Source organism: Crotalus tigris, unplaced genomic scaffold, assembly GCF_016545835.1.
Source record: "Crotalus tigris isolate CLP2741 ecotype Arizona unplaced genomic scaffold, ASM1654583v1 scf7180000017663.5292952, whole genome shotgun sequence".
Lineage (NCBI taxonomy): Eukaryota > Metazoa > Chordata > Lepidosauria > Squamata > Viperidae > Crotalus > Crotalus tigris.
In genome coordinates this window covers 1,665,367-1,690,705 of record NW_024096550.1, presented here as the reverse complement: position 1 = coordinate 1,690,705, position 25,339 = coordinate 1,665,367, and the positions used below count along the sequence as shown (strand labels likewise).

General features: G+C 43.9%; 1 protein-coding gene across 5 annotated transcripts in view; it reads right to left on the bottom strand.

Moving 5' to 3' along the window:
- Nucleotides 1-25,339, bottom strand: part of LOC120304878 (lipase member M-like) — a 46,250-nt gene that overhangs the window by 8,837 nt on the left and 12,074 nt on the right. For all 5 annotated transcript variants that reach the window (XM_039335914.1, XM_039335913.1, XM_039335915.1 and 2 more), the window contains 4 exons: nt 23,778-23,883; nt 20,870-21,068; nt 19,980-20,089; nt 7,578-7,714 (listed from right to left, as the gene is read on the bottom strand). In XM_039335914.1, coding sequence (XP_039191848.1) covers nt 7,578-7,714; nt 19,980-20,089; nt 20,870-21,068; nt 23,778-23,883 — 552 coding nt within the window. The remainder of the gene's footprint in view (nt 1-7,577; nt 7,715-19,979; nt 20,090-20,869; nt 21,069-23,777; nt 23,884-25,339) is intronic.

The window sequence follows — 25,339 nt, the reverse complement described above, 5'->3', positions numbered from 1 at the left end:
TGGATAGCTGTCAAGACTTCTTTAATTGGCACTTGGGTGAAGAGGGATATGACATCGAAGCTCACAAGTAGGTCGCTGGGCTGTAAGTTTTGTTTCTTTATGATCTCTAAGAAATGGAATGAGTTTTTTACATGTGAGGTGATGGATTCTGCATTGGGCTGTAGTTGTTTGGTGAGAAATTTGGCTAGGTTTTGTAGAGGTGAGCCTATGGAGCTGACTATGGGTCTAAATGGGGTTCCTTCTTCGTGTATCTTGGGGAGACCATAAAGCTTAGGGCATCTGGATGATTTCTCTCTGGGAATGATTCTTTGCTGGATCTCTTCACTAATGGGGGAGGCTTTTATTTTGGATCTGGTGTTTTTTTCCAGGTAGGTGGTGGGATCTGTGTTTAGGGGTTTGTATGTAGAGTCTTGGAGTAGGTTGATTAATTTGGTTTGGTAGTCAGATGTGTTCATAACCACCATGGCATTGCCCTTGTCTGCTAGTAAGATTATTATGCTGGTGTCTTCTTTCAGGTTAAGTAGTGCTATCTGTTCCTCTTTGGGTAAGTTGCTTTTGGGTGGCTTGCTGGTGCAGAGGATGTTGGTAATTTCGAGTCTGATTCTGTTCGCGTCGTCAGGGTTGATTTTGGTCAGGCTGGTTTCAACTCCGCATATAATGGTTTCAGTGGGGATGTGTTTGGGAACGACAGCAAAGTTGAATCCTTTGGAAAGGACATTCGTTTCGGCTTTGGTGAGGATCCTATCTGAGATGTTATGCACTGTTTTGCGGCTCCCAGTGTTTTGTTTTTGGTGGGAAACGGGTCCAAGTGGCTCTTTGAGTGTTTTGGGTTGCCTACCCCTGGCTTAGTGTATCTTGTAAACACCTTTGGCTTTGGTGAGGATCGTATCTGAGATGTTATGCACTGTTTGTTTCCTGTGTGGCTGTGAGGGAGGAGGGATTTATTTCTGGCATTCTTGTAGTCTTCGGAGTTTGTTGGAGTGTGTGTGTCTGTCTTGAGGGTGGTCTATGTTTTGGCTCTCCAGACTGCGAGTTGTTTGGATTTGTCCCAAAGTGTGGGGTGGATCTTGTTGCTGAGTTTGAGGTGGAGTGTGAGGAGATCTTTGTTGATTCGGTCTAGGAGGAATCTTTTTGTGTGAAGTTCATTTCTGATTAGGGCTAGTTCTGTTCTTTTCAGGATCTGTTTGGTGGCTGCAGAGTTGGAGTGGAATTTCAATTGGAAACCTATGGGGATTAAATTTTGGTCTTGGCAGTTGCGTAGGAATGTGAGATTACTTAAAATGGAAGCTCTTTGGACTTTGAATTTTTCATAGGTCCTGGTCAGATGGTGGATATTCTCCCCATAGAGGTACAATATTTGTTTCTGAGGTTTTCATGGGTGTTTGTATGTAGGTCTTTGGTTATTCGGGTTTTCTCCCACATCAAATTGGAAGTGTCTTGGCGACTTTTCAACGAAGTCTCATTCGTCATCTTCAGGCTGGTGTTTTCGGCTTCGTGCTTCTAGGAGCAATGTGTGATCGTAGCTGTTTCTTCCTTTTAATTGCCAGTGGGGGTATGAACTGATTGGATGAGAGAATGACACCAGACCCACACTCACAAAAACCACACAGGATGTCACCACCACACGTCCACGCAAAAAGCAAGCCCAAGCCCACACCAATGATGAGGCACGATCACAAACCAGAAGCCAGACCACAGCTGCATCATTAGCCACTTTAAACCTCTCCAATCCATACATGAAGCAAACTGACACCCACCATGAAGATGAGGCATGACCATGAATGCAAAGCCAAGCAATAGCAATGCAGCTCACCATCTCACATCCCCCTGCAACTCAGACTAACCTGAGCACAACAAAGCCCCCATCCAAACAGAATACTCCCCCAACCAATTAGAGCACAGCCAACCCCCCAGCCAATCAGAGTACAGCCAAGCTCCTAACCAATCAGAACACGCCTCCACCCAACCAGAACACAGCCAAGCTCTCATCCAATCAGTTCATACCCCCACTGGCAGTTAAAAGGAAGAAACAGCTATGATCACACATTGCTCCTAGAAGCATGAAGCTGAAAACACCAGCCTGAAGATGACGAATGAGACTTCGTTGAAAAGTTGCCAAGACACTTCCAATTTGACGTGGGAGAAAACCCGAATAACCAAAGACCTTACTGGCTCCTTAGCCCTGATGATGTTTGGAGTTTCCAAACAAAAGCTTGGCAGCTTTTAGTAAAGTATATTTTTATATTTATATTCTCCTGGTGTTCGTATTTTATTCGTACCATAGACATGCCCAGGAGTCGTATTTTTATGCAAATTTTCCATACATATATATGTGGCTCCAGAGCTGCAGGTTGCTGACCTGTGCACTAAGCTCACAAATAAAAGAAGTTTGTAATGAGGTATTACTAGAGGCTAAATTACCTAACACATGAACAAAAGCAAATATTACTTTAAAACCAAAAGAAAATTCAGATTTGACACAGATAAAAAATTATAGACCAATATCACTGTTAAATTGGATTACAAAATCTTCACTTCAGTAATAGCAGAGAGACTGAAAAGATTTTTGATTGAATTTATTCATCCAGATCCAAATGGATTTTTACCAAAAAGACAAATAAAAAATAGCTTAAGGATTATTTTAGATACATTGGAATACTATGAAATGCACCCAGGAAAACAAATGGCACTAATTTTCTTAGATGCTCAAAAAGCTTTTGACAATGTAAGTTGGCAATTTATGATACAACAATAAAATGTATGGACTTTGGAGAAAAGTTATAAAGACCATTAAGACAATGTATGATAAACAAACAGCAAAAGTAATTGTCAATGGGGACTATACAGAGAACTTTAGTATAAAGAAAGGCACAAGACAAAGATGCCCACTATCCCCACTGCTATTTATACTAACTTTGGAAGTTCTCAACAGAAATATCAGACAAGATCTGGAAATTAAAGAAACAGAGATAAAAGATAAAAGCTATAAACTCAGTGGTGGGATTCAGTCAGCTCACACCAGTTTGGGAGAACCAGTAGCTAAATTTACCTGAATTCGGAGAACCAGCTGGCTTCTGGAAGTCCAGTCTAGGCCTTGGAGGCCTCCCAGGCCTAGAATGGCCCACTGGAAGTGTATGGATACCACTTCTGGAAGTCTGTTCTAGGCAACAGAGGCCTGGAGGAGGCCTCCCAGGCCTAGAACGGCCCACTGGAAATGCATAGATAGCACTTCCGGAAGTCCGTTCTAGGCATCAGAAGCCCAAGCCCGCATCACATAATAGAACCAGTTGTTCAGGTATTTGAATCCCACTACTGTATAAACTACAAGCATTTGCAGATGGCCTGTATTCCTTTCAGAAGAACTGCTGGAGACAACTTCTAAACTACTGAAAAGGATAGAAGAATTTGGAGAAATAGTAGGCTTGAAAATAAACAGAGAAAAAACTAAAGTTATAGTTTAAAATCTTACAGATAAGCAAAAAAAAAAAAAAAACCCAACTGTTAGAAAAAATAAACTTACAAATAATTAAGAAAGTTAAATATTTGGAAATATACTTAATAGCAAGATGCGCAATGATAAAAGAAGATAATTGTATAAAATTATTAAATCAAATAAAAATGGAAAAATGGAAAAACTCACAACTATCAGTGTTAGAAAGAATAGCTACTGTGAAAATGAATATTTTACCAAAACTCCTTTTTTTATTTCAAATAGTACCTATAAAAATAGAGAAAAAGTTTCTTGATGGTTTGAATACACTGATTTTAAATTTTATTTGGCAAGGAAGGAAAGCCAAAATTAAACTGAAAATGCTACAAGAAGCTAAAGAAAATGAAGGATTTGGACTACTAGATTGGGTCCTACACTACCAAGCACGCGCTTTAACATGGTTAAAAGAATGGATAACCCTCAGAAACAAAAGATTGTTATATTTAGAAGGACATGACTTACAATTTGGATGGCATTCATTTTTATGGTATGAAAAGAATAAAACCCATAGATATTTCCAAAACCACTATATAAGAAACACATTATTATTTGTATGGGAAAAGATAAAACTAAAAATCTATACGAAAAACCCAGGACGGCTATGAACGATGGAAGCATTCGTTCACTCAAATTTAATTAAATTTGAAAAAATTCTAACATATAAGGATATTCTGAATGCAGATGGGAAATTAAAATCTAAACAAGAGTTAAAAGATCAGGGTATTGACTTATCATGGTGGCCCTGACTGCAAATGCAACTGAAGTATGATAAAGATGTTAAAATATACGTTTTTTATAAAAACCAGACAATGTTTGATTACATGTTGTTGACTTCTGATGAAAAACTGATTTAAAAATTGTATAATTTTTTACCGAATCTGAAAATGGAAGAAACAATGATAATATGGGCAAAACTTTTTGGATATAGTATAGAATTAGAGAAATAGCAAAACCTTTGAGAAAGAAACTATAAATTGACAATGGTAAATTCGTATAAAGAAAACCTATATAAAATGTTCTACAGATGACATCTTCCACCTGTTAGATTAGCAAAAATGTTTTAACGTATATCTAGTAAATGTTGAAAATGTAATCAAAATCCTGGTACATATTATCACCCTGTGGTAGACATGTGTTAAAGCAAAAAAAAAAAAATTGGACAAAAATACATACTTGGTTAGAAAAGATGATAGGGAAACATGTAGATTTTAAACCTAAAATCTTTTTATTAGGCATAATTCCAGAAAAAAAATGATAAACAAAATGTTAATATTTAACATTACATGTATTAATAGCAGCAAGGATTGTATAAATAAGAAAACACCATTGGATGAAGCAATAATCAAGAAAATACTGGATTGAGGTGAAATGGATAGACTTACATTGAGAATCAAAGAAAAAGAAGACACAGAATACTTTCAAACATGGAACTTATTTGATCAATGGCTGGAAAAACAAGACAGAAAGTAAGAACTTAACTTTTATTACTAAGCAAAAAATCAACCCAGACAACATGTTGCTCATTAAGCACTAACGAATTGTAATAATAGAAAATTAATAAAATACTTTTAAAAAGAAAACAATCTCTTTCCACCTGAGCAGGAACAAGATCAGCTCCTAATTGACAAAATGCTTTTGGAAAACTGCAAGAGAAGGAAGATAAACCTAAATGTAGCATGGATTGACTACAAAAAAGCATTCAATTCTCTGCCACATGACTGGATAATCAAGTGCCTAGAAATAATAGGCGTCAGTAGGAACATCAGAAATTTTGTGCAAAGATCGATGGCACAATGGAAGACACAGTTGCAGGTCAATGCTGAGAGATTGGGAGAGGTTAATATCAAGAGAGGAATATTTCAAAGAGATTCACTATCACCACTACTATTTGTCATTGCACTGTTTCCTCTGTCAACAATACTGAATAACTCAGGCCATGGCTATCAAACATCAAAAACATCTGTCAGACTATCCCACCTCTTTTACATGGATGATCTGTAACTGTATGGAAAAACGCTATCTGAAGTAGAATTACTGCTCAACATTGTCCGTATATATAGCCAAGATATTGCAATGGAATTTGCAGTAGACAAATGTGCCACACTCACTATCAAAGAAGGAAAAATAGCCCCACTAAAATAACATTAAGAGTCTGGATGAGGATGATTACTATAAATACTTGGGTATCCTTTAAGCTGACATCAAGCACACTGAAGTCAAGAAAAAGATTAGAGATGAATATATCAAGAGAGTGAAGAAGATCTTAAAGTCCAAACTCAATCAAGGAAATACCATCAAGGCAATCAACACCTGGGCAATACCAGTCATTAGATACACAGCTGAAATAGTGGACTGAATTCAAGAAGAACTAAAAGAAATGGATAGGAAGACCAGAAAAATAATGACAATGAATCATGCCCTTCATCCACATTGACAGACTCTACCTACCAAGGCAAATAGGTGGGCATGGATTGTGGCAAGTACATCAGATGGTTGAAGAAGAAGAAATGGCTTTGGAAAAATATCTGAAGGACATGCTAAAGGTGCACTGATGCACTAGTATATCAGGAAGGCTTATTAACTACTGGAAAGACCAAACTGGCCTACAAGCACTACATGGCCAGTACATTTAAAAAAAAAAGCAGGGAAAGCAGATAATAACAAGACCTGGCAATGGCTAAGAGCAGGAAAGTTGAAGAAAGAGACTAAAGACTAATTCTGGCTGCAAAAGGCCAAACCTTAGGACAAATGCATACAAAGCCAGAATTGAGAAGACAGCAACAGACAGTAAGTGCCACCTATGCAAAGAAACAGTGGACCACCTGGTTAACTGCTGCAAGAAGATCACCCAGACTGACCAAAAGTAGCAGCATGACAAAGTAGCAACAATGGTACATTGGAAGAGCTGCAAGAAATATCATTTGCCTGCAAGCAAGAACTGGTGGGACCATAAAACAGAGAAAATCATAGAAAATGAAGAAGTTAAATTGATCTGGGACTTTAAAACTGAAACAGATAGGCTTCTACCATATAACACCCTAGACTTAACAATTGTCGATTGGAAATACAAAAACTTCTGGAGAGCAGACAGGGCAGTGTCTGGAAACAGCAGAACAGAAGAGAAAGAACTGGAGAAGATAACAATATACAAAGATGCACAAATAGAACGACTGTGGCAAAGGCAAGCAAGGGTAGTACCAATAGTGCAATCCCAAAACAACTGGAACATCACTTGAACATCATTGGAATGGACAAATTCACCATCAGTCAATTGCAAAAGGCAGCTTTACTGTGAATAGCTTCCATCTTGCTATGATATCTGTAACGTGTCAAACATCCAGATCTGCCTATCCCAAGTCTTTGCTAAGGACTCAATAGGTAGACAAAAATGCCAAACCCAGTCTGAACATCTGGCTGACTATGCAAAGACTGATGATGATGATGATGATGACGATGATATAAAAGCCTTCCTAACTTGCTGTCTGTTGCCAAGAGAAGAGTAACTTAAAAGCAGGGCTTTTTTTGTCATAGAACACCCAGAACGGAGTTCTGGCACCTTTTTTGGATGGAAACTTGTAGGGCAGGCAAGGTGGGTTGTATGACATGTGTGAGTTCCAGCACCTTTTTTTTTTTTTTACTTCAGCTTCCTTTGGCAGAATTCCCAGCATATTTGTAAATATTTACAATATTATAAACCTGTTGGCAATAATCCAAAACAAAGTTAAGTGTGATTTATTTATTTATTTATTTATTTATTTATTTATTTATGAGACTTATATACCGCTTTAAGTGCAAGCACTCTCTAAGCGGTGTACACTAGTAAGCAATGTATATATATATTTACATTGCCCCCAACAATCTGGGTCCTCATTTTACCTACCCCAGAAGGATGGAAGGCTGAGTCAACCTTGAGCAGGTGAGATTTGAACCGCTGACCTGCTGAACACAGTCAGCTAAAGTGGCCTGCAGTGGTCTACTGAAGGCAATTCCATTTGTTATAAGATTTGTTCCTGTCTTTTAAAGAAGATCTTAGCAATAAAGTAATTAGCATATTCATTCTTTGAAAACCACAGCATCAATCACATACCTTTATAATATCCTGATTCATGTCAATTATCATCTTATACCATGGTTTGACATGATTCACCAAATATATTGGACCAAATACAAAAAAGATTTTTATTTTTTCAGCTAATGCTGGCATAGCTGAAAATGAAATGAATCCTAAGAATAAAGAAAATTAATGATTATTCAGAACCATTACTAGTCACAGGCTATTTATAATAATTACACTATATCTGCTAGAGCAAAAAGTGAATAGTGTATCCACACAATTTGATGATGATAAATCCTTGAATTAAAAATTATCCAACTATTTTGCAAAACAATTCAAATGTATTTTCACTGACTGATTTCCTGTCAATTTACCATCTTCAGACATCCTTAATTAGACATTGATTGTTTTCTTATATTCTTGTGGATGAGGCTTTTTATATCCATCATGTTTTATTAATAGTTATTTTTAAAAGTAATTTATTCTATTCTTATATGTTGTACTTGGATAATAGATTTAATTTTTGCCCTTTTTCACATGGTTTGTCCCTCCTATTCATTTTTTTTCTTTTAACAATCCTATAATTCCTTGCATAGGGGTAGAGTTGGAGCAACTGAATGGAGCTGAGCATTTACTGACAGGATGCCCTTCCTGATGCCTATGAGGAACTCACAGCATATATTTTCTCTTTGCGCCCAGAGAGACAAATATCTGCCCCTACCTAGGATCCAACTCACAGCTTCCTGATTATAAGGCAAGAGCTCTACCTCTAGACCACCACACAGCTTATAACTCTCATCTTCATTGATTGAGTAATAATGGTTTATTATCACATTACACATAGGAATTTTACCCAGTCTTAGGAGATTTTTCTTGAACTGGGAGGATTCTATACAGATACCAAGGATTGAATTAAAGGCCACTTGTTTTAAATGCAAATTAAAGGATTTTTGTTTTTGTTTTGTTTTAGTGATAGCAATCCCATTCCATTTGGAATGTCACATAGCACAACCTATCTAAGGATATGAGTCAATAAAGATTAAGTATGTTTGGCTTACTCAAGCCCTAGCATTTGCTGGATAAAACTAGCTAGATGAATCATTAGAACGTCATGGTATAAGACAGGCTTTTTTGTCATGTACTGGTTTCACTTCATTCACATTTTCCATTATTTTGTCTCCAACAAATTATTCAATTACTTCTTTGTTACTTCTTACCATTCTCCTACAAATCTAAACTGTTGCGTCCTTCGCGAAATGGCAAGACACGAGAAGCAGTTGTAGTTCTCAGGAAACTTCTTTATTCTTTGGTTCAGCTTACAGTCAGAAGACGCCGACAACGCCCAAAACTTCTGGCCTCTTATATAGGCCATCCCCGGGTAAATCTGCTACTTTTGGTGCGCCAGCACTTGCGCATGTGCACAAGTACTGGCGACAGCCTGTCTGGTCCCGGGCAGCCTGCACCTGCCGGGACCATTTGCAATGCCCCGAGCCTGCTTGCACAGGCTCAGGACATAACACCCCTTCCCCCCAGGCTAAAACTATTCCTCATACCATAATAACACATAACTCATTTCTGTGCTGTAGTGCCATGCTCCCCAATACCAGGTATTCCTGGTTTTCCATCAGCCTCAGTGCTCTACTTTTCTACTAGCTCTGTTTTGCCAAGAGGGTTACAAAATCCTCCAAATACCTAGGAGATTTCCTTGCTCTCTGTGACTTCCTAAGTTCAGGGTGCTTGCCAAGTACTCTTTGACTGAGGGGTGATGCATGCCTGTCCCCCTTGTTTTGCCTTGGTGGTTCCCAAGGACTGTGCTCCAATGCCTGGCCTGCTTGCTTGCCCACCGGGCTCGTCAGGCCAGGGCTTCTTTCACTGTGTGACCTGGTTGTCCCGCCTAGCTGTAGGCTCTCTGGCCCTTCTAAGTGACTGTCACTGTTGGGCGTTTCTGTAGAACCTCCTAGGTCCGTCCAAGACCTGTCAGGAGGCTATCTGTCCCCTGAATCCCGTTCTGTGTCCGGGCTTGTGTGGGTTTCAGTACTATCCCAAAACTCAGTTGTCCCCTGAGTGAAGTCAGAGGTGTTGTAGTCGGAATTTGGTTCCTCGACCACCTCCCTGTGTGTTTGCCCCCTTCTAGGGACAGGGGTAGTGTCGGGCCAACTAGAAGGAGTGTGTGCCAGCTCTCTTGTGGGGAATGGTTTATTGGGATGCTCCCGGGTATTCTCCCTGACTGGAATACAGAGTGATGCGGGTGAGTAGTGATTATGCCCCCGGGGTAACTCCCTGGCTGGAGTAGGCGTTGATGCCTTGTATCTAGTTGGGATCCTTGAATTCCTTTTTGGAGCACTCGCGGAATCTTGAGATGGGCTGATTGTGGCTTCCCCATTGATAATGGGCATCATTCCATGCCCCTCCCTTTGCCCAAAGGTTTCCCCCTCCCCCCCTGGAAAAGACCCAGGAGTCTCAGCGGAAAAGTCCCGTCGAGGGCGAAGTTGGTCAATGTGCCGCCACAGGACACGACCGTTGTCCAGGGACACCTCGTAAGACAGAGGACCCGTGACCCTGGATATAGAAGCGGGGACCCATGTATGACCAGGCCCGTAATTACGAGTCCAAACCGGGGCACCCACAAGTAGTTGCCTAGGTGCCCTGGGGTGTGAAACAGAAGGAGGCAGTCTGTCCGGATGCAACCAGTCAAGCTTGGTAGTCAGTTTGCGCCCCCAACGAAGTTTAGCTGGGCTTCTCCCTGTAAAAGTGGACGGTATGGTGCGATAAGAAAGGAGGAAGTCAGCCAACCTGTGATGCCAGTCTCCGTAGGTGAGTTTCTTCAAGGCGTCCTTGGTGATGCGCACCATGCGTTCAGCCATACCGGTGGTGGACGGGTGGAAGGGTGCAGAGGTGGCATGACGAATCATGTTAGCCTGCAAGAAAGCTTGGAATTCGGAGGAAGTGAATTGAGGGCCGTTGTCCGACACAATGACGTCTGGGAGCCCGTGTGCAGCAAAAATCCCCCTCAGTACCTGAATAGTCTTTGCAGTGGTGGTGGATGAGACAGGTACAACCTCAAGCCATTTTGAATGGCTGTCAACGAGGACCAAGAAGAATTGACCCTGAAAGGGCCCAGCGTAGTCAATGTGCACCCTAGACCATGGAGACTGTGTTTCCTCCCATCTATGCACAGGAGCTTGGGGCATTTCAGAGCGTGAGCGTTGACAAAGGTGGCAAGCATGCACCTTAGCTTCTATGTCTTTGTCTACACCTGGCCACCACAAGTGGCTGCGTGCAAGAGCCTTCATGCGTACAATGCCAGGATGACTCTCGTGGAGGGAACCTAGGACCCTAGTCCTCATTGAGGTGGGAATGACAACTCTGCTTCCCCAAAGCAGACAACCCTGAGAGGTGGACAACTCGTTCCTTTTAGACCAGAAACTCTGAAACTCAGGACTAGGACAGTGCTCAGGCCATCCAGACAAAACCCAAGAAAGGACACGTGAAAGTGTGTGATCTGTGCCCGATTCAGCGGCTACATCCCTGGCATACAGAGGGGACTCGGGCAAGGCTTGGATAGAAAGAAGATTGATAGCTGGTGCGGGGTCAGCTTCTATTACCGGCAGGGGTAATCTACTGAGGCCATCAGCATGGCCCATTTCCTTCCCAGGCTTGTGAAGTAGGGAAAAATCATATGCAGACAAAAAGATAGACCACCTGAGCATCCTGGGAGAGATGATTTGGGGGGTTTGCTTACGTGTGGTAAACAGTCCCAGCAAAGGCTTATGGTCAGTGAAGACTGTGAAATGCCTACCATATAAAAAATCATGGAATTTTTTAATCCCAGCAACAACAGCTAAGGCCTCCCTATCTATTTGAGCATAGTTACGCTCAGCAGAAGACAATGTTCTGGAGTAATATGCAACAGGAACCTGAGTTCCATCAGACCTGAGGTGGCTCAGTACAGCTCCTACCCCATAAGGAGAAGCATCACAAGCGATGCACACAGGAAGGGATTCATTGAAATGTGCGAGTACACTGTTAGAAGTGAGTAAGGCCTTGACCTCATTGAAACTTGCCTCATGTGTTTGTGACCACTGCCACACTGCCTGTTTATCTAATAGCCTGTGAAGAGGCTCAGCTACACTAGCTTTATGTGGAAGAAAAGAATTGTAGAAGTTCAGAAGGCCCAGAAAAGCCTGTAGTTCGGCCTTAGACTTCGGCCTAGGGGCTTGCATAATGGCTTTTAGTTTGGATTCAGCAGGGTGAATCCCAGCAGCATCAATTTTGAACCCCAGAAATTCAGTAGAAGGCACCCCAATTTTTCATTTGTCCTTTTTAAGTTTGAGGCCTGTTTTCCTGAACCTTGACAGGACAGCCCTCAGCCTTTCAGCTAAATTGTTTGTGGAGTCTCCTGCAATTAAGACATCATCAAAGTAGGGGCAAACCCCTGGTATACCCCGTAGTGTGTTTTCCATTACGCTTTGGAAAATCCCAGGAGCGACATTTACTCCAAATTGTAGCCTCTTTACCTTGAAGGCCCCTCTGTGGGTCACAATGGTCTGAGCTATAGCAGCATCATCATCAACAGGCAGCTGTTGATATGCTTGAGCTAGGTCAAGCTTTGCAAAAACACGCCCCCCCTTGAGGGAGGCCAGACTATGACTGACCACAGGAACAGGATAGGCATGTTGCTGCAATGCCTTATTCAGGGTGCATTTGTAATCAGCACAGATGCGAATGTCCCCATTTGCCTTGAGAGGCGTGACAATGGGGGTCTCCCAGGGACTGGAGTCAACAGGTTCTAGAATTCCTTGTTGGATCAGTTTATCCAACTCAGTGTCAATTTTACTCTTTAAAGCAAAAGGGACCCTTCTTGCTTTAATTCTAATGGGAGTGACAGTGGGGTCTAGTTTTAAGGACACGGGGTCCTTTGAATGTGCCCAGCTGGGGGCTGAAAACATCTGCAAATTCTTTGCAGACTTCCTATAGGTCGAGTGTTTGTAGGCTGTTGAGCCCTGTGACGTGTATTCCCAAGGCCTCAAACCAATCAAGTCCTATAAGACTCGTTCGTTCACCCCCTACTACTAATAGGTCTAGTGGACCCTCAAAATCCTTATACTGTACGTTAAGGGTGGCCTCCCCCTTAATACACACTCTGGAGTTTTGAAAGTCTGTTAACACAATGTCAGAAGGCCTCAGCTTGGCCTGAGTTCCACTACCGGAACAAATCTTCCTAAACGTTTGCATGGAAATGATTGAAAGTGCAGACCCCGTATCCAGTTCCATAGCTAATGGAACCCCTTGTAGCTTCACCTTAAGTGACAGCTTTTTCTTAATGGGCTTGTATGTGCCTGTCCTATAGATGCTTCTTCGCGAAGTGCAAAACCCCACCCTATTCTGGCTGGGAACCCTGGTACCTTTCAGGCGCAATTCTTCCTGAGGTTGTACCTTCTGACGGCCCAGGCACACAGCTGCAATGTGTCCTTGTTTTCCGCACGCCCTGCAGATAGCGGAGCGGAACTTGCAGTCGGTTCTCTTGTGTCGACCTCCACAGCCGATGCACTTGGGGAGAGCTGAAGAGCTTCCTTTTTGTTTCCCTTCCTTTGTGGGGTGGAGACGGTCGACTTCCTCGTCTGGATCCTCCTCAGAGTTTCTTTGGACTTCTTCCTGGTGCACGGATGCAGCATCTTGACTGTTCCTGATTGGCCGCATGTTCTTGATGGCGCCGCCCGCTGCTTCTTCTGCGGTGACCTCTCCCAAGGCATCTTGGAAAGACAAGTCCTCCTTAGCAAAAAGTCTCTGTTGTAACTCACGATGCCTTAGTCCGCATACGAATCTGTCCCTCAGTCGTTCTTCGAGGTCCTTGAACTCGCAATGTTTGGCGGCTTTCCTTAATGCGGCGATGTACTCCTTGGCCAATTCTCCGGGTTGTTGATCCCTCTACTCGAAGGTGTGGCGCCACGCGATGACGGACATCTTAGGCTGGAAGTGCTCCTTCAGTAGCTTTTTTAGATCTGCGTAGCTGAGAGTCTAAAGGAACAGGTGCTGCAAGGTTCTCAGCGATTTCGAATGCGTCTTGACCGCAAACGCACAGCAGGGTGGCAGCCTTCAAACTATCTTCCCTCACTTGATTCACTTTGAGGTAGTTTTGCACCCTGGCTACGTAGGACTCCCACCTCTCTGGATGTGAGACGTCGAATTCCGAAAGCCTTTCCAATTTTTGCCATTTTTGTAGAAGGAAGGGTCTATCAGCCAGCCTACCCCCGAATGCACGCTGGATTGGCGGGTAGCTACCGAGTCAACGCCGTTCCTGCCGCTCAGGACTCACTCGGGTAAGCTTACACCTTTTTGTTGATGTAAGGCAATCCCACCCTCATCGCCAGTGTTGCGTCCTTCGCAAAATGGCAAGACACGAGAAGCAGTTGTAGTTCTCAGGAAACTTCTTTATTCTTTGGTTCAGCTTACAGTCAGAAGACGCCGACAACGCCCAAAACTCCTGGCCTCTTATATAGGCCATCCCCGGGTAAATCTGCAACTTTTGGCGTGCCAGCACTTGTGCATGCGCACAACTACTGGCGACAGCCTGTCTGGTCCCGGGCAGCCTGCACCTGCCGGGACCGTTTGCAATGCCCCGAGCCTGCTTGCACAGGCTCAGGACATAACATAAACAAAAAAATTACAATGAAGAATATTGTTGTGTCCTGAGCCTGCAAAGCATGCTTGGGACGTTGCATTGGTCTTGGGCATTCCAAAAGGTGCCCGGGACCAGACAGAGCGGTGCCAGCCTTGCGCGCATGTGCAAGGCACGAAAACGCTCTGTTCCTATTGGTTGACACTGTCCAGGCTTCTGGCCATATAAAAGGCCTGCATGCCTTTGTGTTTTTGCTTGGTTGTTGTAGAAGGAGAATAAAGTGTTTGTTCATCATCGCAATGTGTCTTCATCATTCGCATGTGAACGAAGGACTTCACTGGCGACAAAGCTGGGATCCTTTGCAAGCTGAAACAAAAGATTTAAGGACTTACCCAGAAAGTCCTGAAGAGGGGAAGACAGCATCTGAATCAGCGTCCCAGCCTGCCAGTACAGCGTCGCTGGAGGGTGAGTTCGGCTAAAGGACCCTTTCCCCAAACAGCAGCTTGCAGAGGAAGCAAGTGGTGAAGGTTGTAAACTTTACGATGTCGAAGATTGGCCGCTTGACTGATTTCGATGTCTCTCACCCAGAGAGATGGAATTCCTCTGTGGCACGGGTGGAGAACTACATCAGAATAAATCAGATTAGAGAAGACGGCCTGAAGACAGCAACTCTTTTGTGTGCCTGAGGACAAGAAGCTTTTGACATCGCAAAAAATCTGGTGGCCCCTGTACCTCTGGAGTCAGTAACATATGCTGACTTGAAGAAAATTTTGAAGGAACACTTCCAGCCGAAGTTATCCGTCATTGCCGGGTGAATCTGCTGCAGACTTTTTTGCAGCCTTAAGGCAAGCAGCCAGACTTTGTGAGTTCAAGGATTTAGAAGAGAGGCTGCGAGATTGCTTTGTCTGTGGCTTAAGGAGCAGAGACTTACAAGAAAAGATTTTTGCAAAAGAAGATGTCTCCTGCCAAGAGGCGTTGTGAGAGGTGGCAGCTGAGGAAGCAGCAGGCGGAGCTGTGAAGGCCTTGAGCCTTGCCAGGAATCCTCCAGACACAGCTACCGTCCATCAAGAGGATGCTCGAGAAGGATCAGAAGAGGATCCTGAAGAGGAGGTCGACAGACTTCACCAGCCAGCTGAGAGGAGGCAGAAGGGACATCCTGTCAAGGCCCCAGCATCTCTACAATGCTTTGGGTGCGGAGGACGCCACAAGCTGACTGCAGGTTTCGCTCCGCCATTTGCAGGGCGTGTGGCAGGCAGGGCCACATTGCATCCGTCTGTTTGGGTCGCCAGAAGGTCCAACCTCGGGAAGAATTGCTTCAGAAAGGTACCAGGGTCCCCAGCCAAAACAGGGTGGGTTTCTGCACATCACGCAGGAGCATTCTAAGAACAGGGACACACAAGCCTCTTAAGAAGAAACTTTCCATTAACATAAGGTTGTAAGGGGTTCCCTTACTGATGGAGTTGGACACAGGGTCCACTCTTTCCATTATTTCAATTAATACCTTTAAAAGGATTTGCAGCAGTAGTGGCCTTTGAGTTAAACTCAGGCCATCGAATCTAATACTCACTAATTTTCAAAAATCTATGGTGTGTGTTAAGGGGGAGGCCACCCTTAGGGTACAGTATAAGGATTTTGAAGGTTCCCTAGATGTGGTGGTTGTTGGGGGTGAATGTACGAGTCTTATTGGACTCGATTGGTTTGAGGCTCTGGGAATCCAGGTAACTGGACTACACAGCTTGCAAACGCTGGGCCTTGCAGAGGTTTGCAAGGAGTTTGCAGATGTGTTTAGTTCAGAGCTAGGATCCTACAAGGGGCCTCCCATTTCGCTACGGTTAGACCCAACCATCACACCCATCAGGGTTAAGCCTAGGAGGGTACCTTTTGCGCTTAAAGGTAAGATTGATGCTGAGCTGCACAAATTGCTCCAGCAGGGCATTCTAGAACCTGTGGATTCTAGTCCATGGGAAACCCCCATAGTAACGCCTCTAAAGGCTAATGGGGAAATACGTATATGTGCAGACTATAAGTGCACACTGAATAAGGCGCTGCAACAGCACGCTTATCCAGTGCCTGTGGTAAGTCACATTCTGGCCTCCCTCAAGGGGGGGCACATTTTTGCGAAGCTTGATCTGGCACAGGCCTATCAATAGCTATCTGTTGATGAGGCAGCTGCAGAGACCCAGACTATTGTAACTCACAGGGTCAAGAGACTGCAATTTGGGGTAAATGTAGCCTCTGGCATATTCCAAAGTGTCATGGAGAGCACATTTTGAGATATTCCTGGGGTCTGTCCCTACTTCGATGACGTCCTCATTGCTGGGGAGTCATCTCAAAATTTAGCAGAAAGATTAAGAGCTGTCTTGCTTCGTTTTTGAAAAGCAAGCCTTAAACTAAAGAAGGATAAATGTAAGACAGGAGTCACTTCTACTGACTTCTTATGATTCAGGATTGATGCCCAAGGCATTCACCCTGATGAAACTAAATTGCAAGCTATCCAGCAGGTCCCAAGCCCTAAGTCTAAAAGTGAGCTGCAAGCCTTCTTGGGGCTATTAAATTTTTACCATGCATTTCTCTCACATAAAGCTGTAGTGGCAGAGCCATCACACAGGCTCTTAGACAAGCAGGCTCCTTGGCAGTGGACTAAAATCCATGACAAGAGTTTCAATGAGGTTAAGGCCTTGCTCACTTCTAATGCTGTTTTAGCGCATTTCAATGAGCAACTGCCTGTTTGCATCGCATGCGATACATCTCTTTATGGGGTGGGAGCTGTACTGAGCCATCTGAAGGCTGATGGGACACAGGTCCCTGTGGCCTATTATTCAAGGACTCTCTCCTCTGCAGAGCGAAATTACACTCAAATTGATAGAGAAGCCTTGGCCATAATGGCTGGCATTAAGAAATTTCATGATTTCTTATATGGCTGCCATTTCACGGTCTATACTGACCATAAGCCTCTGCTGGGTTGTTTACCACTAACAAACAGACCCCACATATCATTTCTCCTCGTATGCTGAGATGGTCCATTTTCCTGTCAGCATATGACTACACTTTAGTTCACAAACCTGGAAAAGAAATGGGTTATGCAGATGGCCTGAGCAGATTACGTCTGAACCAATTAGAGCCAGATCCTACTCCAGCCATTAATATTCTTTCCATTCAGGAGTTGCCTGAGTTTCCCCTCAATGCTAGGGACGTGGCTGCAGAAACTGCCACTGATCACACGCTTACACGCGTGCTGACATGGGTGTTGTCAGGATGGCCTGACAAGTGCCCAGATACTGAGTTCCAAAGCTTCTGGCACAAGAAGCATGAGTTTTTCACTTTCAAGGGTTGCCTGTTATAGGGTAGCAGGATAGTGATCCCAGCCTCATTGAGGTCTAGAATATTGATTTCTCTGCATGAGGGACATCCTGGTATAGTCAGGATGAAAGTGCTTGCGCGCAGCCATCTTTGGTGGCTTGGGCTCGATAAAGCCATTGAGGCCCAGGTGCACGGGTGCAAATTGTGCCAAAAGTCATGGCCTGAAATGCCTCAGGCCCCAGTACATAGGTAGGAGGAAACTCAAACCCCATGGTCTAGGATGCATATAGATTATGCTAGGCCCTTTTAGGGGCAATTCTTCCTGGTTGTTGTTGACAGCCATTCCAAGTGGGTAGAGGTTGCTCCTGTTTTCTCCACTACTACTTCCAGGACCATCCAGGTGTTGAGAAGAATTTTTGCATCACGTGGTCTTTCAGATGTTCTGGTTTCAGATAATGGCCCTCAATTTACCTCTTCTGAGTTCCAGGCTTTCCTTCAAGCCAACCTGATCCGGCATGCAATGTCGGCTCCCTTCCATCCATCCTCCAATGGATTGGCTGAGAGAATGGTGCGCACCACCAAAGATGCTCTCAAGAAACTGACTTATGGTAACTGGCATCACAGGTTAGCAGATTTCCTTCTTGCACACTGCACCACACCATGCACAGCCACAGGGAAGAGCCCTGCTGAACTCCGCTGGGGTCGCCGCCTCATTACTAAACTGGACAGGATGCACCCTGACTGGGTGGCTTCACAGGTGTCACAACCCCGGGCACCTAGGAGACTCCAAGTGGGTGATCCAGTTTGGGCAAGAAACTATGGGCCTGGACATCTCTGGGTCACAGCTGTGGTCTGCAAGTTCTCTGGGCCATTGTCATATGAAGTTGCCTTGGGTGATGGCTGCGTTCTTTGCAGACACATAGACCAACTGCATTGGAAACTGGACTGCCATTCTTCCGCTCCTGGCTCTGCTCTGGGGGTGGAGGAGGACCATAATATGCATTCTGGGTCACAGTTTCCCAGGCTTAACAGGCCCTCATTAGATGCTGATGAGGCTGTTGGGGAGTTATCCCAAGGTTCTGCAAGTGCTCCAAACAGGAATTCACTGGATAGGGGGTCTTCCCACACATCCATAATTACTCCAGATAGGGAGTCACACCTGTGGTATCCACAGTATTCACATATGTCAGATAGTGCTCCAGACAGGGAGACTGACCGGGGGTATCCACATAAATCACAAACAGCAAGAGAAATGGAATTCCACCAAGGGCTCTTGTGTAATTCAGCAATTGCTCCCAAAGGAGGTCTCCAGCAAAGGGGGTTGCCATGGAGGTGGCTCTTGACTCTGGCACCTCTGGCACGTGCTTGGGGGCCACAGAATACTGGGGCACTTCCATTACCCAGCCCTCTCCATCTGCTGACCTTGGGCTGGAGGGACAGTGTTCCCAAGAGGGGTCCATTGTGGACTCGGGGACTTCCACCCCTCCAAGATATGCCAGCTTGGACTCAGAGGGTCCACCAGTCTGCAGCTGGCCGGGTCAACCAGGTATTTGGGGCAGCAAAGTCCTGGCCTGCCTAGCCTAGTAGGCAAGCAGGTAGGCCAGGCACCCTCACCAGGGTCACCTGGATATTTAGGGCAGCAACGTCCTGGCCTGCCTAGCCTGGTAGGTGAGCAGATGGGCCAGGCAATCTCTTCGGGCCTTAGAAGGTCGCAGGGAGCCAAGTGCCCACCCAAACATCTAAGAGACTTTGTGAGGTTGCTGTCAAATCATGAGGGACCTTCTTATGACGCCCCTGAATGGAGGGAGTAATTAGGGATGTATTATTTTGCATTATTTGATTTCAGATACATTTATTTGTATTAATAAATATTGAAGGGGTTTGCCTGAGTGCAGACTCGAGTGTTCCACACTCTTTGCATTTGAATAATGCAACTGTATGCCACTCTTCCCAGTGCATGATGTACCTGTGTGTATGCGAAGTATGTTCCATCTGGGGGGGGGAGTGTTGTGTCCTGAGCCTGCAAAAGCAGGCTCGGGACGTTGCATTGGTCCCGGGCATTCCAAAAGCTGCCCAGGACCAGACAGAATGGCGCCAGCCTTGTGCGCATGCTCAAGGCGCGAAAATGCTCTGTTCCTATTGGTTGACACTGTCCGGGCTTCTGGCCATATAAAAGGCCTGTGTGTCTTTGTGTTTTTGCTTGGTTGTTGTAGGAGAATAAAGTGTTTGTTCATCATCACCATGTGTCTTCATCATTCGCATGCGAACGAAGGACTTAACAAATATAATTATAGATATGCTTAGAAATCTATAACTCTGGCCAGTTTGCATCCCATCAGCGATTACCACAGTACAATGAGCTCAGATACTATGTCCTGGTCCCAAGCCACAATGTTGTCACCTGCATCATGATCTCGTTGCATCATTTGCCTGATGACACTAAGATGCTTATCATGTCACTTGCCCTTCCATCCTCCTGCTTCCCTTTTCACCCCTGCAAAAATCCAAGAACTTACCTATAGTGGATCCTTGGGAATAGCCAACATAATAAAGTTGTTTCTGTCCAGTTTTAGCTAGGATAAAATATATAATAGATGGCAGATCTTCCATTGCCATTTCATGAAAACTGAAATAAAATAAAGTCAATCAATCAATCAAATCTTTGTTACAGTCATAGCCAAATATTAGAAGGGTGACATACAAACAATTGATAATTTTAATCTAAGAAACATAAAATATATAAAGTTCATTTTAAAAAAACCTAAAAGGTATATATAAAAAATATAAAAGGAATAAAAAATATAAAAGAATTATATGGCTGACTAAATCTATTATAATACAAAACAAAGAACTGGATGATGAAACTTATATCATTATAGCAATATGTGGTAAGCTACTCAAACTATCTCTCTTTCCAGATTATTTTTGCATTGATTGTGTTTATAATTGCTTATTTGTCATAGAACTATAGGATGGGAAGACTTTGAAAATTGTAATCTAATAGAAATGTAAAAGAAAACAATCACCTATCTAGTTGGGGGAAGAAAATGTATGGAGGGATGGTTTTCAAGAGAATCACTATAGTGGCCGTGTCTGGTGTTGATGACAATCAAAGCCCTGCCCGTTTTGTGTATGCATTGTGACATGTTAAAAAGGAGATAGGACTTTGATTGCACAATCATAGCTACCATCTTGATTTTTTTTAAATCTCTCCTGTGGACGCCCTTGACAGCTGATGAACATGGATGCTTTTGTCCAATCAGACTCATAACATAGTTCAAGATATTGGGTTTTCCTCTCAAGTCACAGACATGGTATGATCCATCTTTTGAACTTCTATCACACTTCATGCCCGTATTAAGTGAGATTTTATCACTCCCCCCCAGCACCAAATGTTTTAACTTACCTGAAATTCCAGAATTCTTCTTCTTTATGTGAAAAGTGCTGGTGTCTTTTACACCATCTGCTTCCTCGGTTATTTGCCAACCAAACGTCAAAGCCAGCATCTGCCAGTATAAAACCTAAGCTGCTATTGGGTTCATTAGTTATCCATATTCCACAATCTGTAAGAATTCCTGGCATCAGTAACACAGCAGGTTTTGAAGCTGTAAACAAAACAAAACAAAAAAAGGAAAGGAAGAAAAGAAGGACATTTCAAAAATAACAAAAAAGTAATTACATCAAATTGCCTATGGATGACAAAAAATCAACTTCAAAATTAAGTATCTGGCCCAATTACAACTGAGCTATAAATATGCAATACCAAATAACATTAGAAGGCAAAAGAACAGTACAAACATTTGCTTTGGCTTAATATTTTTATTCATCCATTCATTCATTCATTTATAACTGCCCATCTCACATGAAAGTGAATCTGGGTGGCATTATAACACTATATAACTATAAAAATGAGGTTATGTTCTTTCCTGTTTCCCCATGTTCATTTAAATGAAATGATTAGCATGTAGTTTAGTCATCAAGACCATCTTGAGATTCCTTGACTGAGATCTAGACCTGGGAAAATCCCAAAACATTCCTATTACATGATATAATAATATCACAGAAAATGAAACAAGCTTGAGGCCATTATGGTTTTTTTTTTTCTGTGTTCATTTGTTTTCAGGGTGACTTCTGCTTTCCATATGTATGAACAAATAAATTACTTCAAATGATCGCCCCTTTATATGAAAGAGTTCTCTCACTGCAGAAAATATCTACAGAAGATAAGAATATAAATAGGATATTTCAGTGATGGCGAACCTTTTAGAGACTGAGTGCCCAAACTGCAACCCCAAACTCACTTATGTATCATTGGGTGCTGGGTGGGCGTGGTCCATTGGGTGAGCGTGGCCCATTGAGTGGGCGTGGCCCATTGGGTGGGCATGGCAGACTGGGTGGGCGTGGCCACCTCGATGTTGCTCATGGGGAGGGACACCTGTGGGGGCCAGGCAGGGTTGGGGGACATCCAGGGGGTCTCTGGCGGGTGCGATGTGGGCAGGAGGCTCGTCCTGCAAGGCGAGGCGAGGCAGGGGGCAGGGCAGGAGTGCCATTGCTGCAGGGCAAGGCGAGGCAGGGGCTGGGGCAGCTGCTGCCTGACACCATTGCCCCCCCCACGCACAGCAAGCACATGGGGACCAACTGTGTCCATCAGCAGCCACAGCCTGCTGGCCCCTCGTTTTTGGCACAATGTGGCTGTTTGCCGCCTTGCACATCATATCCAATGCAGCTGCCATGAGGCCACAGGACAAGCGGGGCAGAGGTAAGGCACCAGTATACCAGTTTCTTACTGCCACCCAGCTTGTTCCATGGCCTCACGGCAGTGGCATTGGGCAGTAGGTGGCAAATGGCCGGTTTCAGCGTGATGCAGTTGTTTGCCGTCTCACGTATTGCACCCAATGCTGCTGCAATGCAGCTTGGCCAAAAGCGGCTGTGAAACAAGTGGGGCAGGTTTCCCCCCCCCACCCATTGCGTGGATCACCCTGACACCACTGCCTTTCCCCCCCACCCGCTGCACGGATCACGCTGCAGCCGCTGCTAGGAAAGGGCTTTTTCCAAGCTCTGGAGCTTGCATCCATGACTGTGGGGTGGTGTTGTGGAGTGCCAGTGGCCCGATCTAGTCTCCAGAGACCTGGAAAATGCTTCTGCCATCCGTATCGGCCATGGAGGGGCGCGAAATCGCTCTGCAGCCCTAGATGCAAGCTCTGGAGGCCTGGAAAATACTTCTGCCGCCTGGATCTAGGGCTGCAGAGCAATTTTGCGTCCCCCCCATGGTTGATCCAGGTAGCAGAAGTGTTTTCCAAGCCTCTGCATCTCACATTCATGGGCACGGTGTGATTTTACAGCATGCCAGCGGTCTGATCCGGGCTCCAGAGGCCTGGAAAATGCTTCTGCCACCTGGATCCAGGGCTGCAGAGCAATTTTGCCCCCCCATGGCCAATCCAAGCGGCAGAAGTGTTTTCCAAACCTCTGGAGCTCGCATCCATGGCTGTGGGACGATTGTATACTGCACCAGCGGCCCAATCCGAGCTCCAGAGTCCTGGAAAATATTTCTGCACCCAGATCTAGGGCTGCAGAGTGATTTTGCACCCACCCACCCCCCGTGGCCGATCCAGATGGCAGAAGCATTTTCTAGGCCTCTGGAATCCGGATCGGACCACTGTCATGCCGCAAAATCACCCCGCGGCCATGGATGCAAGCTCCGGAGGCCTGGAAAAGGCCTCTGCCACCTGAATCAGCCATGGGGAGGGGCTATAAAATTGCTCTGCAGCCCTAGCTGCGGGTGGGGCCTTTTCCAAGCGGCAATGCGATCCACATGGTGGGTGGGGGGATGGTGGCAGCACGATCTGCATGATAGGTAGGGGGAAGGCGGTGGTGGCAGTACGATCCACATGGTGGGTGGGGGATTTTGCGCCTCCCCATGGCCAATCCAGGTGGCAGAGTTCTTTTCCAGGCCTCCAGAGCCCGGATCGGGCCACAAGGATGCCGCAAAAATCACTCCGGAGGCTTACCTGAACTTGTGCTGGCAGCTGCCTCCACCATCTAGCCTGGATCCACCCAGCTCTTGCAGCTGCTCCCTGACTCTCAGTGCAAAGAGAAAGAGAGCAAGAATGCAAGCACATGTGCAGAGGAGGAGGGGAGCAGCCTGGCCCCGCCTCCCTCCGGGCTGATGGCGCGCGTGCCCACAGGGATGGCTCTGCGTGCCACCTGTGGCACGTATGCCATAGGTTCGCCATCACGGGGATATTTTATAAGAGCAAATCAGTACTAATAAACTTTGTTTTGGTGAACATTAAAAGCAAAAAAAAAAAAAAAACCTGAGGCTTTCTTTCCAAGAATTCTGTTGATAGTAAGGAAGTAATCATCATTTGTCAGGATTTCATGTTCCTCATTAGGATAACCATGATATTGTAAGACCTCACTCTGGAAAAAGATATAAAAAAAATATTCCATTCAAAACCTTGTCTTACATTTGTAGTATGTTGGATATTTGCCTTTGCAGAAATGTTTATTAAGGCAACACTACATTCTTAATAAAGGGAGAAATCCTATAGTTACCCCAAGAGAGGGAGGTAGGGAGGGAAAGAGAGGGGGGGAGGATTAAAAGTGGTAATCAGTCTTGTTCAACTTTTAATCTTGTTTATCTTTTTATCAGATCCAACCTTACAAAATACAATCTTAGCTAATAAGGTTTAGCCAACAAAGGTTAATATCTTTAATCATAAGATTTACCGCTAGCTAGATTTGCCTGAGAAGTTGATAGGAACCTTTAACCTGACCTTCAGTTGATGGGAATATTAATAATAGCAATGTCACTACATATTATAATAAGCCAGTTCCACAAATGAAAAAGTGATCTTTTTTGATAATCTCTCCAGTATTTGGAAGAATAATTTTGATATATATATGTGCCAATCTGACAGGAGTCCAATGGCAATGATTATAATTTTCCACTACAGTTCTTGCATTGAAGCTGAGGTGACTCCACCTGGTTTCCATAGCTGCTGCCAGTTTATCTCCTATATAAGATCACCAAGATCAGTATCCTCAGCTTCCTTTAATCCATATGGTGGATCTTTATTTCTGATTGCAATAATAATGTATACATTTTTGAGGTTGTTCCTTTTGGTTGTTCTAAATAATGAAGTATTAAATTCTCAGAATTAGTATAAGGCCATATTACTGAAGTTCTAATATTTCTGTGGCTGCAAGGAAATTTGAGTTGACACCAAAAAACTCAATATCTTATCACCTATTCATTGCTCTATCTTATCTTTATTGAGAGGTGCACCATTACAGTAAAACTTTTAGTCTATAAAGATTATATTCTGTCAAATATTTCCTTTTAGCCAAACCAGAATAAAGATCCTAATCAAAATAGATTATCAAAGGAATAAAAAGAGAAATATCGTATAGCAAAACTGTGTATTTATTCTTCCAAATTTAGAGAATATTGAATATTAAGAATAAATGTTTTAGTGAAAACATTTTCAATCTGTTTTATTCCAGAAAAATGGTTCAGGTAAAAAAAAAACAAAACACTGATTTATAAACTTATTAGACTCTAACTAGTTTCAGTCTGAATCCAGTGTTTAGAAGAGTCCTCTATAAATGGAATCATATGTTCTAACGTGCCACTTGATGATGTATTGAGGAATTGGGCATGCCCCCGCCTACTGGGGCTGGAGGAGGTTTCTACTGAGTATTGTCACAGAAGTCAAGATAGCATCCACAGTAGTGCAATCAATGGTTGCACCACCGTAAGATCGATGAGAGATCAAAAATATCTGAATTCAAAAGAATATTCCAACCCAAAATAGGCATGCTAAATGATACCACTAGGCAAATAGTAAGAAATTAAAAATAGATCAAAGAAAAA